The 14,175-nt window shown below is 49.6% G+C and overlaps 1 protein-coding gene across 7 annotated transcripts in view; it reads right to left on the minus strand.

Moving 5' to 3' along the window:
* Positions 1 to 14,175, minus strand: part of FCHO1 (FCH and mu domain containing endocytic adaptor 1) — a 43,642-nt gene that overhangs the window by 16,839 nt on the left and 12,628 nt on the right. For all 7 annotated transcript variants that reach the window (XM_064381653.1, XM_064381652.1, XM_064381651.1 and 4 more), the window contains 5 exons: positions 12,085 to 12,176; positions 9,321 to 9,395; positions 6,619 to 6,760; positions 2,098 to 2,250; positions 1,800 to 1,904 (listed from right to left, as the gene is read on the minus strand). In XM_064381653.1, the coding sequence (XP_064237723.1) occupies positions 1,800 to 1,904; positions 2,098 to 2,250; positions 6,619 to 6,760; positions 9,321 to 9,395; positions 12,085 to 12,176 (567 nt within the window). The remainder of the gene's footprint in view (positions 1 to 1,799; positions 1,905 to 2,097; positions 2,251 to 6,618; positions 6,761 to 9,320; positions 9,396 to 12,084; positions 12,177 to 14,175) is intronic.

Here is a 14,175-nt window from a genome sequence, read left to right on the forward strand (position 1 = left end):
GGGAAAGGCCAATGAGAGTCTGCGCTAGGACTTTTGGTGAATCTATAGGAAAAGACATTTTCATTCCTGAGCCGATGAGCTGATGGGATGTAAGTGGGGGTTGCTGGTGGCCACTTTGCTGCACACATGTGCATACAATGTACACACGCGCGCGCGCGCGCGCGCGCACACACACACACACACACGGGCATGTCTGCTGGGAGTGAAGTCCCCAGAGAGGAAAACAGACCTGAAAAGCAGAAATAGTGGCCAGGCGTGGTTCTCAGCACTTGGGAGACTGAGGGGGGCAGATTATCTGAGGTCAGGAGTTCAAGACCAGCCTGGCCAACATGGTGAAACCCTATCTCTACTGAAAACACAAAAAATAGCCAGGCGTGGTGGTGAACACCTGTAATCCTAGCTACTCAGGAGGCTGAGGCAGGAGAATTGCTTGAACCTGGGAGGCGGAGGTTGCAGTGAGCTGAGACCGTGCCATTGCACTCCAGCCTGGGCGACAGAACGAAATTCTCCTTCTCTCTCTCTCTCTCTCTCACACACACACACACACACACACACACACAAGGAAGCAGAAATGGCCAAGCACAGTGGCTCACACCTGTTTAATCCTAGCACTTTGGGAGGCCGACGTGGGTAGATCACCTGAGGTCAGGAGTTCAAGACCAGCCTGGCCATCATGGTGAAACCCCGTCTTAAAAAAAAAAAAAAAGAAAGAAAAAAAGAAACAGAAACGCACAATTTCTTGCCAGCACTATTTGAGCACCTGGATTCAGCTACGCCTGAAACCTCCACCCCTCAAAAATAAAACTTTCACTTCCCTCAGCTAATAAATCACCTTGTCAGTTTTTAAAATTTGTTTTATATATATATATATATATATATATATATATATATATACACACATTGTCAATTTGAATGAAGCTTTCTATCACTTGTAACTTGAAAAAAATTCTGATTCCTAATACTGAGATTCCAATCTACTTTTATGTATTTATTTTTATTTTTTCTGAGACAGAGTTCCACTCTATCACCCAAGCTGGAGTGCAGCGGCATGATCTTGGCTCACTGCAACCTCTGCCTTCCAGGTTCAAGTGATTCTCCCACCTCAGCCTCCCGAATTGGGATTACAGGCTGGTGCCAACACGCCAGGCTAATGGTTTGTTTTTTGTTTTTTGTTTTTTGTTTTTTGAGACAGAGTCTTGCTCTGTCGCCCAGGCTGCAGTGCAGTGGTGCAATCTCGGCTCACTGCAACCTCCGCCTCCCAGGTTCAAGTGATTCTCCTGCCTCAGTCTCCCGAGTAGCTGAAATTACAGGCATGTGCTGCCAAACCCAGCTAATATTTGTATTTTTAGTAGATACAGGGTTTCCCCATGTTGGTCAGGCTGGTCTCAAACTCCTGACCTTATGATCCACCCACCTCGGCCTCCCAAAGTGCTGGGATTACAGGCGTGAGCCACCGCGCACAGCTAATGTATTTTTAATAGAGACGAGGTTTCAACATGTTGGCCGGGCTGGTCTCAAACTCCTGACCTCAGTGATCCTCCTGCCTAGGCCTCCCAAAGTGCTGGAATTGCAGGCGTGAGCCACCGTGCACAGCTAATGTATTTTTAATAGAGATGAGGTTTTGCCATGTTGGCCGGGCTGGTCTCAAACTCCTGACCTCAGTGATCCTCCTGCCTAGGCCTCCCAAAGTGCTGGAATTGCAGGCGTGAGCCACTGCACTGGCCTGGGATTTCTGCAGCCCATAACCTCCTGGGCAAAGGCATATGTGGGTCGTAAATCTACAGATGCCTAGTCCTTACCAGGGCCGAGTCCAGCATTTTCTGCTCAAAGTCAGCTCGGGCTGAGTTGTATTTTTCCACTGAGCGCCGCAGGCTCTCTGCCGCCTTCTTGGTTTTAGCCTCTGCCTGGGAAACACAGGGAGGAAACGGGGATGGGAGGGGGACACTCGGGGGCTTCCGCCAGGGCCCATCACCTGGTAGCTCATCTCCTCCGGGTACCCAGGGGTGCGATCGCCCACAGGCTCCACCACCATCGCTCTGCCACGTGTTTCCACTCTCTGATCAGGCCGCCCCTCTGAACCCCCCACTGTCAGCACACCTTGTCCATCTCCTTCTGGCTGGTGCTCTCCCTCCGCAGCCGCTCCTGGTCCATGCAACGGTTCAGGTAGTTCTCGCGGGACTTGGGCAGGAGCTGGCTGACCCCCGAGAGTACCTGCACAGCATCCAGGGTGCCCACCACTTCCTCCTTGCACTGCAGGGGTAGGAGGGGAGACCGTGGGCAGACCGGGAAACTCCTGACCTCACAAACGCTCCATGCGATGCCAGGTGCAGTCTCTGTGTGTGTGTGTGTGTGTGTGTGTGTGTGTGTGTGTGTGTGTGTGTGTGTGTTTTGGTTTTTGTTTTTTGAGATGGAGTTTCGCTCTTGTTGCCCAGGCTGGAGTACAGTGCCACAATCTCGGCTCACTGCAACCTCCCCCTCCAGGGTTCAAGTGATTCTCCTGCCTCAGCCTCCTGAGTAGCTGGGACTATAGGCACTTGCCACCACACCCGGCTAATTTTTGCATTTTTAGTAGAGATGGGGTTTCACTATTTTGGCCAGGCTGGTCTCAAACTCCTGACCTCATGATCCGCCCGCCTCGGCCTCCCAAAGTGCTGGGATTACAGGTGTGAGCTGCCATGCCCGGCCTGTGTGTGTGTGTTTTAATAGCAACAGGGTCTTGCTATGTTGCCCAGGCAGCTGGTCTCAAACTTCTAGACTCAAGCAATTCACCCGCCTTGGCCTCCCAAAGTGTTGGTGTTACAGGCGTGAGCCACCATGCCTGGCCTGTATGTTTTTCATTTCAAAACATTCTTAACTTTTATTTTTAAATTTTATTTATTTATTTATTTGAGAGAAGAGGGCTCACCATGTTGGTCAGGCTGGTCTCAAACTCCTGACCTTGTGATCCACCCACCTTGGCCCATTTTTAACTGTTTTTTTTTTTTTTTTGAGATGGATTTTGCTCTGTCACCCAGGCTGGAGTGCAATGGGACAATTCGGCTCACCACAACCTCCACCTCCGAGGTTCAAGCAATTCTCCTGCCTCAGCTTCGCGAATAGCTAGGATGCCCGGTTAATTTTGTATTTTTCATAGAGACAGGGTTTCTCCATATTGGTCAGGCTGGTCTTGAACTCCCTACCTCAGGTAATCCGCCTGCCTCGGCCTCCCAAAGTGCTGGGATTACAGGTGTGAGCCACCATGCCCGGCCCATTTTTGACTTTTAAAATAGATACTATTTACACATGGTTCATATTTCAGAAAGTTGTAAGGGGTAAGCCAGGAAAAAGCCTCCCATATATGGGCCCTCCAGCCTAGAAGTCCCCAATTATTACTGTGATGTTTCTCTAGAAATAACCCGCATATGGATAAAGGTGCTTGTTCTAACCCATGTTTTATGACAAAAAGCGGCAGAATTGCTAAACCACTTTTTTTTTTTGAGATGGAGTCTTGCTCTTTCACCCAGGCTGGAGTGCAGTGACATGATCTCAGCTCGCTGCAACCTCCGCCTCCTGGGTTCAAGCGATTCTCCTGCCTTAGCCTCCCAAGTAGCTGGGATTACAGGCATGTGCCACCGTGCCCAGCTAATTTTGTATTTTTAGTAGAGACAGTTTTCTCCATATTTTGAAACTCTGTAAATGCAATGCATCTATGATTCTACAAATACAAGCTTTGGAGACTGTGGAATTCTAAGAGTCTAAGAATTCTAAGAGCCTCTGGTGATCTGCCTGCCTCAGCCTCCCAAAGTGCTGGGATTACAGACATGAGCCACCGTGCCTGGCCTTTTTTTTTTTTCTTTAAGAGATGGGGGTCTCACTATGTTGCCTAAACTGGTTTCTAACTCCTGGGCTCAAGCAATTCTCCCACCTCAGCTCAGCCTCCCAAGTAGCTGGGACTACAGACATCCACACCACACCTGGCTTGCTCTTACCACTTAAAATTCCACTCCATTCTAGGCACAATGGGTCATACCTGTAATCCCAGCATTTTGGAAGGCTGAGACAGATATGTTACATGCTTCACCAGCCTGGGAAACACAGCAGGACCCTTTCTCTCTCTCTCTCTCTTTTTTTTTTTTTTGAGACACAGTCTCACTCTGTCACCCAGGCTGGAGTGCAATGTCACGATCTCAACTCACTGCAACCTCTGCCTCCTGGGTTCAAGTGATTCTCCAGTCTCTGCCTCCTGACTAGCTGGAATTACAAGTGTGTGTTCTACCACGTCTGACTAATTTTTGTACTTTTAGTACCGACAGAGTTTCACCATGTTGGTCAGGCTGGTCTCAAGTGATACACCCGCCTCATCTTTCCAAAGTGCTGGGATTACAGGTGTAAGCCATTCTCCTGGCTAGCAAGACCCGTTCTCTACAAAAAATTTAAAAATTAGTGAGTCTGGGCGTCGTGGCTCACGCCTGCAATCCCAGCACTTTGGAAGGTTGAGGTGGGTGGATCACCTGAGGTCAGGAGTTCAAGACCAGCCTGGCCAACACGGTGAAACCCTGTCTCTACTAAAAATACAAAAAATTAGCCAGGCGTGGTGGTGCACACCTGTAATCCCAGCTACTTGGGAGGCTGAGGCAGGAAAATTGCTTGAACCTAGGAAGTGGAGGTTGCAGTGAGCTGAGATCACTCACACCACTGCACTCCAGCCTGGGTGACAGAGCGGGTCTCTGCTTCAAAAAAACAAAAAGGTATTACCAACTCCCTTTTTAAACAAGAGTTAAACAAATGCAGATTTTGAAACTCTGCAAATGCAATGCATCTATGATTCTACAATTATAAGCTTTGGAGATTGTGGAATTCTAAGAGTCTAAGACGGATCTGCCAAGATTCTAGGTTTTCAAGAGTCTAAAAATAGTAAATATGAATATCTGTTATCTTCTAGTGCTTTAGAACAGCCGTTGGCAAATGTTTTCTGTAAAGGAACAGATAGTAAATGTGTTTGGCTTGATACGAACACTTGACTCTGCCGTTGCGGTGCGAAGCAGCCACAGATGACAGGCACATCAGTGGGTTGACTGTGTGCCAATAAAACTTTATTTACCGGCACCGATATGTAACTGTCATATCATTTTCACATGTCGTGAAATATTATTTTTCCTTTGATTTTTTTCTAACCCTTTGAAAATATAAAAACCAGGCCAGGCCCAGTGGCTCAAACCTGTAATCCCAGCACTTTGGGAGGCCAAGGCGGGTGGATCACAAGGTCAGGAGTTCGAGACCAGCCTGGCCAACATGGTGGAACCCCGTCTCTACTAAAGATACAAAAAATTAGCTGGACATGGTGGCTCACACCTGTAATTCCAGTTACTTGGCAGGGTGAGGCAGGAGAATCGCTTGAACCCGGGAGGCGGAAGTTGCAGTGAGCTGAGATTGCGCCATTGCACTCCAGCCTGGGCAACAGGGCAAGACTCTGACTCAATATATATATATTTATATTTATATTTATATTTACATTTATACACACACACATATAAACCAGTGACACCGCATCTGTCTCTTTCTTTTATTTTCTTTTTTTTTTTGAGATGGAGTTTTGCTCTGTTGCCCAGGCTGGAGTGCAGTGGTGCAATCACGGCTCACTGCAGCCTTGACCTCCCATGCTCAAGTGATCCTCCCACCTCTGCCTCCGGAGTAGCTAGGACTATCAGCATGTGCCACCAGGCCTGGATAGTTTCGTTTTGTTTTGTTTGTTGGTAGAGATGGTTCTCCCTATTTGCCCAGGCTGGTCTCAAAGGAGGATCCTGGCTCCAGCCATCCTCCCGCCTCAGCTTCCCAAAGTGTTGGGATTATAGGCATGAGTCACTGTGGCTCAAACATTTTTAAAAAATTAGCCAAAGCACAGAGCCGTGCACCAGTAGTCCCAGCTATTCTGTGGGGGCTGAGGCAGGAGGTTCACTTGAGCCCAAGTGACTTGAGGGAGCTCTGATTACGCCACTGCACCTGCATGACAGACCGAGACCCTGTCTCTTAAAAATAAACAAGGAGAAGGCCAGGCGCGGTGGCTCACGCCTATAATCCCAGCACTTTGGGAGGCCGAGGCGGGTGGATCATGAGGTCAAGAGATCGAGACCATCCTGGTCAACATGGTGAAACCCCGTCTTTACTAAAAAAAAATACAAAAATTAGCTGGGCATGGTGGCACATGCCTGTAGTCCCAGCTACTCAGGAGGCTAAGGCAGGAGAATTGCCTGAACCCAGGAGGCAGAGGTTGCGGTGAGCCGAGATCACGCCATTGCACTCCAGCCTGGGTAACAAGAGCGAAACTCCGTCTCAAAAAAAATAAATAAATAAAATAAAATAAAAATAAATAAAAATAAACAAGGAAAAAAAAACAACTCTTCTTAGCTGTACAAACACTGGTGGTGGGTGGGCTGGATTTGGCCCTCGGGCCGCCGTGTGCTAACTCCTGGTCTGGAATTTTCAAGTCTGAAATTCGACAATGCGTATAAGACCCTGGGCTTGACGTCGTGGAATGAACGGAGGCTCACATCCGCAGGTTCCAAGCCCCACATCTGGGGTCCTGCGAGCTGCTTGTGTCCCACACCGACCCACCCGCTAGGCGGCGCCCACGACACACACCTTCTTGTGGGTCTTGAGCTGTTCCTCACCGTAGCGGAGAACGTCCTTGATGAGATCTTGCAACTTCCGTGTCAGCTCCAGGTGGCACAGCGCCAGCTTGTCCGAGGAGACGCGGAAGACCTCCCAGAGCGGGGCAAAGGTCCTGGGGGCAGGCAAGGTCACACCCAGGGCTCATGTGGCTCACCCCACCGCAGGAGAGCGCTGGCACAGGCTCAGGCATCTGCTGTGCACTGAGCCCTGTTAAACATTAATGCTTATTACTCATTCATTTCAACTCCATTACAGCCGTAAGAGGCGGGCCTGCGACAGGTGGGGAAACTGAGGCATAGGGAGCGCTTTAGCTCATCCCAAGGCCCTCAGCAAATGAACACCAGAGCAGGAATTTAAACCCAGGCCCTGGTAATTCCAGGACTTAGGGAGGCCAAGGCATGTGGATCACTTGAGGTCAGGAGTTCAATACCAGCCTGAGCAATGTGATGAAAACCCCCCATCTCTACTTAAAATACAAAAATTTGGCCGGGTGTGGTGGTTCACACCTGTAATCCCAGCACTTTGGGAAGGAGAGGAGGGCCGATCATGAGGTCAAGAGTTCGAGACCATCCTGGCCAACATGGTAAAACCCTGTCTCTACTAAAAATACAAAAATCAGCTGGGCTTGGTATCTCACACCTGTAGTCCCAGCTACTCGGGAGTGTGAGGCAGGAGAATCGCTTGAACCTAGGGGGCGGAGGTTGCAGTGAGCCAAGATCGAGCCACTGCACTCCAGCCTGGGCAACAGAGCCAGACTCCGTCTCAAAAGGAAAAAAATAAAATTAGTTGGATGTGGTGGTGAGTGCCTGTAATCCCAGCTACTCAGGAGGCTGAGGCAGAAGAATCGCTTGAATCTGGGAGGCGGAGATTGCAGTGAGCCGGGACTGTGCCACTGCACTCCAGCCTGGGTGACACAGGGAGACTCAATCTCACAAAAAAAAAAAAAAAAAAAAAAAAGAGTGGCTGAGACACCACATGCCCCAATCAAGTCTATTCAGCCTCCCCCTCAACAGAAGCCCCGTCCAGCCTCCCTCCTGCCTACTCCTACTGCTGCCTCCACTCCTGCCCTCCTGACAGAGCTTTTGCCTTGTAGCAGCCACAGAGAAAATTGCAAATGCCGTCGGGACCACATTATGTGTTTTGTTTTGTTGAGGCAGGGTCTCACTCTTTCACCCAGGCTGAAGTGAAATGGTGCAATCATGGCTCACTCCAGCCTCTATCTCCTGGGCTCAAGCCATCCTCCCGCCTCAGCCTCCAGAGTAGCTGGGACTACAAGCACACACCACCATGCTCGGCTAATTTTTGCATTTTGAGTAGAGACAGGGGTTTCTTGGGCCAGGCGCAGTGGCCAACGCCTGTAATCCCAGCACTTTGGGAGGCCAAGGCAAGTGGATCACCAGGTCAGGAGTTTGAGACCAGCCTGGCCAAGATAGTGAAACCCCGTCTCTACTAAAAATACAAAAATCAGCTGGGCGCAGTGGCAGGCACCTGTAATCCCAGCTACTTGGGAGGCTGAGGCAGGATAATCACTTGAACCCGGGAGGTGGAGGTTGCAGTGAGCTAAGATCACGCCACCGCACTCTAGCCTGGGTGACAGAGCAAGACTCTGTCTCAAAAAAAAGGGGGTTCTCCATGTTGCCCAGGCTGGTCTTGAACTCTTGTCTTCAAGTGATCCTCTCACCTTGGCTTCCCAAAATGCTGGGATGACTGGTATGAGCCACCATGCTCGGGCAGAGTTTCATGTAGAGTCATTTGTGTGTCATGCTCTGCCATCTCCCTTCCTACTTGCTTTCTACATTGCCCAAGCCTGCAGCATGCCAGCCTCCTCACTCTTCCTTGAATATGCCACACCTGTGGACTCAGGACCTTTGCACTGGCTGAGCCACCTGCCTGGGTCTCTATCCGTCAGACATCCCCATGGCCAGCCCCTTTCTATAAAGGTCTCAGCTCAGGGAGGCTGGGCCCACCCCAGAGAAAGTGCCCGATCTCTCTCACTCCTATTTCATTCCCTTCCCAGCACATTTTCTTTTCTTTTTTTTTTTTTTTTTGAAATAAGAGTTTTGCTCTCGTTGCCCAGGCTGGAGTGCAATGGCGCGATCTTGGCTCACTGCAACCTCCACCTCCCGGGTTCAAACGATTCTCCTGCCTCAGCCTCCCGAGTAGCTGGGATTACAGGTGCCCGCCACCACGCCCAGCTAATTTTTGTATTTTTAGTAGAGACATAGTTTCACCATGTTGCCTAGGCTGGTCTCGAACTCCTGACCTCAGGTGATCTGCCCACCTCAGCCTCCCAAAGTGCTGGGAGTACAGGCGTGAGCCACTGAGCCGGGTCTCCTTCCCAGCACTTTTCACACCAGAACAAAACTGTTTTGTTTGTGTGTAACACCTGTCTTGTCACACAACCCAGATGTACATTGCATGAAGGTGACCGGGGCTTTATCTGTCTGGGTTGCTGCTGATGTCTGGCACACAGAAGGCACTCAACAAATGTTTGTGGAATGAATGAATGAATGAATGAGCTAGTGTGTGAATGAATGATATACATCTTTCTATCTGGTTACCTCCATAATGGAGGTGGATGACCTCTGTTCTTCACGCCCTGAGTGTGAAGAGATACCCATGTAGGAAGAGGCTCCCAATGTTCCAACCTTGGTGACCCCTGCCCCACTCACCCCACGGGGGTCCCGTTGCTGGCCAGCTTGGAGAGTTTCGCCATTGCCTTTGAGTAGGTCTCCTCGATGGTAGCCCTGGGTAGGAGAACGGGATAAAGATAAAGAAACTGGGTGGGGCGCAATGGCCGATGCCTGTAATCCCAGCACTTTGGGAGGCTGAGGCGGGTGGATCATGAGATCAAGAAATTGAGACCAGGCCGGGCACGGTGGCTCAAGCCTGTAATCCCAGCATTTTGGGAGGCTGAGGCGGGTGGATCACGGGGTCAAGAGATCGAGACCATCCTGGTCAACATGGTGAAACCCTGTCTCTACTAAAAATACAAAAAATTAGCTGGGCGTGGTGGCGCATGCCTGTAATCCCAGCTACTCGGGAGGCTGAGGCAGGAGAATTGCCTGAACCCAGGAGGCGGAGGTTGCGGTGAACCGAGATCGCGCCATTGCACTCCAGCCTGGGTAACAAGAGTGAAACTCCATCTCAAAAAAAAAAAAAAAAAAAAATTTGAGACCATCCCAGCCAACGTGGTGAAACCCCGTCTCTACTGAAAAATAGTCCCAGCTACTTGGAGGCTGAGGCAGGAGAATCACTTGAACCTGGGAAGCGGAGGTTGTAGTGAGCCAAGATTGTGCCACTGCACTCCAGCCTGGCGACGGTCCAGACTCCATCTCAAAAAAAAAAAAAAAAAGATGCAGAAACTGGCCAGGCGCACTGGCTCATGCCTATAATCCCAGCACTTTGGGAGGCCGAGGTGGGTGGATCAGCTGAGGTCAGGAGTTCGAGATCAGCCTGGCCAACATGGTGCAACCTCTACTAAAAATACAAAAATTAGCCAGGCATGGTAGTATGTGCCTGTGATCCCAGCTACTTTGGGAGGCTGAGGCACGAGAATCGCTTGAACCTGGGAGGTTGCATTGAGCTGAGATCACGCCACTGCACTCCAGCCTGGGTGACAGAGCAAGACTCCATCTCAAAACAAAAAACAAAAAAAAGATGAAGAAGCTTTCAGATACCCTTGAGAGAGGCGCTACTCCGCTGGGCCTCAGTTTCCCCATCTCAAACACCTAAGCAGTGGCTCTCCATAATGGGGGGATGACACAACCCTCTGGGGAATGTTTTGGAAATTCATAGGAGAGGATTTTTTTTCTTTCTTTCTTTTTTTTTTTTTTGAGACGGAGTTTTGCTCTTGTTACCCAGGCTGGAGTGCAATGGCGTGATCTCGGCTCACTGCGACCTCCGCCTCCTGGGTTCAGGCAATTCTCCCTCAGCTTTCCGAGTAGCTGGGACTACAGGTGCACACCACCATGCCCAGCTAATTTTTGTATTTTCAGTAGAGACTGGGTTTCACCATGTTGACCAGGATGGTCTCGATCTCTTGACCTCGTGATCCACCCGCCTCGGCCTCCCAAAGTGCTGGGATTATAGGCGTGAGCCACTGCGCCCGGCCTATTTTTCTTAGCTATATATTTTATTAACAACAGTAGTGAGCTGGGCATGGTGACTCATGCCTGTAACTCCAGCACTTTGGGAGGCCAAGGTGGGAGGATCACTGGAGACCAGGGGTTCGAGACCACCCTGGCAATATAATGAGAATCCTTCTCTACAATTTTTATTTTTTTTAAACTTTGATGGGTGTGGTGCTGCATGCCTGTAGTCCCAGCTACTCAGGAGGCTGAGGTAGGAGGATCACTTGGGCCTGGGAGGTCAAGGCTGCAGTGAGCTACGATCAGATCACCCTGGGCAACAAAGCGAGACTTTGTCTTAAAAAAAATAAAAAATAAATAAATAAAAAAAGGTAGGGTGCAGTGGGAGGCCGAGGCAGGTGGATTATCTAAGGTCAGGAGTTCGACACCAGCCTGGCCAAGATGGTGAAACCCCATCTCTACTAAAAACATAAAAATTAGGCTGGGCGCGGTGGCTCACACCTGTAATCCCAGCACTTTGGGAGGCTAAGGCAGGTGGATCACCTGAGGTCGGGAGTTCAAGACCATCCTGGCCAACATGGTGAAACCCCCTCTCTACTAAAAATACAAAGATTAGCTGGGCTTGGTGGCACGTGCCTGTAGTCCCAGCTACTCAGGAGGCTGAGACAGGAAAATCGCTTGAACCCAAGAGGCAGAGGTTGCAGTGAGCCGAGATTACTCCACCACACTCCAGCCTGTCGACAAAGTGAGACTCCGTCTCAAAAATAATAAAAAAATATAAAAATTAGCCAGGCGTGGTGGCAGGCACCTGTAGTCTCAGCTACTTGGGAGGCTGAGACAGGAGAATCGCTGGAACCTGGTAGCAGAGGTTGCAGGGAGCCGAGACAGCATCATTGCGCTCCAGCCTGGGCAACAAGAGCGAAACTCTGTCTCAAGAAAAAAAAAATGCCGGATGTGGTTGTACGTGCCTGTAGTCCCAGCTAGTTGGGAGGCTGAGGTGGGCGGATCCCTTGAACTCAGGAGTTCGAGGCTACAGTGAGCTATGATCCAGTCACTGCACTCCAGCCTGGGTAACAAAGCAAGATCTTGTCTCCAAACAAATTCCCACCATGAGTAGGTATATCATCTTCTTTAGAGGAGGGGAACTTTCTAAACCGGGTGATTGTTGTTTAAAAGGACGTATGAGGCTGACAGGGTGGAGAATCAGTCGTTTCCAGGATTTTCGAGCCCATCTGGTTCCTGGAACCCCCAGGGATCTAGTCCCTGACCATTGTGGGTAGCCATGGTGGGCGTGACTACAGGGTGGTGGGCGTGGCCTGTGGTGGGTGGGGCTTGGGGACCTCACCTCTCCCGGATGAACTCTGCCAGCTCCTTGGTGGAGATGGGCCCCTGCTTCACGCTGTGGTACAGGACCTCAAAGCCATGATTTTTCTCACCCTGCAGGGATGGGAGTAAGATTGAGAAAGGATGGAGAGGACATCACAGTTGCTTAGCAACGGGGGCGTGGCCAAGGAGAAGACGTCCGTCCCCTTGGCTGCAGGGACTCGTCTCCAGGCTGCAGGCCTGAGCCAATCAGCTTGCTGCATGTCCCCTGGGCCATAGGGATTGTCTATGGGCCTTAAATTGGTCGAATCAGCGAGAAGCCTGGGATTTTCTTTTTGTCTGGTCGTTGGTGGGGAGGAATCTCATTTGTTCTGCGTCTTTGTCTCCTTCTGTCTTTGTGTCTCCGTCTTCCTCTCTGTTTTTCTGAGCCTCTCTGCCTTTGTTTCTGCCTCTATGCGTCTTTCCTAAATGGGGAATTATGTGGCCACAGGGGATATTGGAATTCAAATGGAAACCATGAACCTTAGAAAGAAGCTAAACCAGAGGGCTTTTGTATTAAAAAAAAAAAAAAAAAAGTGTGTTAAGTTGGGTGCGGTGGCTAATGCCTGTAATCCCAGCACTTTGGGAGGCCGAAGTGGGTGGATCTCGAGGTCAGGAGTTCGAGACCAGCTTGGCCAAGAAGGCGAAACCCTGTCTGTATTAAAAATACAAAAACCCATCTCTATTAAAAGTACGAAAATTAGCTGGGAGTGGTGGCTACTTGGGAGACTGAGGCAGGAGGATTGCTTGAGCCCAGGAGGCAGAGATTGCAGTGAGCTCAGAACGTGCCACTGCACTCCTGCCTGGGCGTCAGAGCAAGACTCTGTTTTGAAATAAATAAATAAAATAAAAATAAGTTGGAGTGGCTCACGCCTGTAATCCCAGAACTTTGCGAGGCCGAGGCAGGCAGATCACGAGGTCAGGAGTTCGAGACCAGCCTGGCCAACATGGTGAAACTCCGTCTCTACATCAGCCGGGCATGGTGGTGCATGTCTGTAATCCCAGCTATTCGGGAGGCTGAGGCAGAATTGGTTGAACCCGGGAGGCAGAGGTTTCAGGGAGCTGAGATGGCGCCATTGCACTCCAGCTCTGGGTGACAGAGCAAGACTGTCTCAGGAAAAAAAGAAAAAAAATTGGAAAGAAAGAAGTCAAATAGTCTCTTTGTGACATGATCTTATGTATAGAAAGGACTAAACATTCCCCAAAAAAACTCCTAGAACTGGCTGGGCACAGTGGTTCAGGCCTGTAATCCCAGCACTTTGGGAGGCCGAGGCGGGCAGATCACCTGAGGTCGGGCGTTCGAGACCAGGCTGACCAACATGGAGAAACCCTATCTCTGCTAAAAATACAAAATTAGCTGGGCGTGGTAGCATATGCCTGTAATCCCAGCTACTCAGGAGGCTGAGGCAGGAGAATAGCTTGAACCTGGGAGGCAGAGGTTGCAGTGAGCTGAGATCATGCCACTGCACTCCAGCCTGGGCAACAAGAGCAAAACTCCATCTCAAAAGAAAAAAAAAAAAACCTCTTAGAACTGATAAACAAATTCAGTTAAGTTGCAAAATACAAAAATCAACATATGGAAATCAGTAGCATTTCTATACACCAATGATAAAATAGCTGAAAAGAAATCAAGAAAGTGTTCCCACTTACAATAGCTACAAAAAAAAAAAAAAAAAAGTCAGTTGAATCGAGTTGCTGGATCAAACCCACCCTGAAAGCCACATTCCCCCATGATAAATTGATTTTATAAACCAATACAATCCCTGTTGCTTAAGTCACTGTAGTTGTGTTTTCTGTTCTTATCAATGTGGAAACTCCTTCTCTGAGAACCCAAAGTAGGGTCGAAGTTTGAGTTTTCTCCCAGGACCCAGCAAAGCCCAGCACAGAATGAGAGACAGAAAGGACATTTGAGTTTGTTGAATAAATGAACAAATGATTCTGCTGTTACCTGCTAGTGCCAGTGGAAACTGAGCATTTACCCTGGTGCCTGAGAAAGCTTTGCAGAAAATCTCTTTCCTCCCGTTTCTGGGGTTGTCACGGTGGGGCAGTCCGGGGCTTCGTTGTGTGACCCTCT

The sequence above is a fragment of the Aotus nancymaae genome, unplaced genomic scaffold (assembly GCF_030222135.1).
Source record: "Aotus nancymaae isolate 86718 unplaced genomic scaffold, 86718_ANA_hifiasm-v0.15.2.pri h1tg000028l, whole genome shotgun sequence".
NCBI classification, from domain to species: domain Eukaryota; kingdom Metazoa; phylum Chordata; class Mammalia; order Primates; family Aotidae; genus Aotus; species Aotus nancymaae.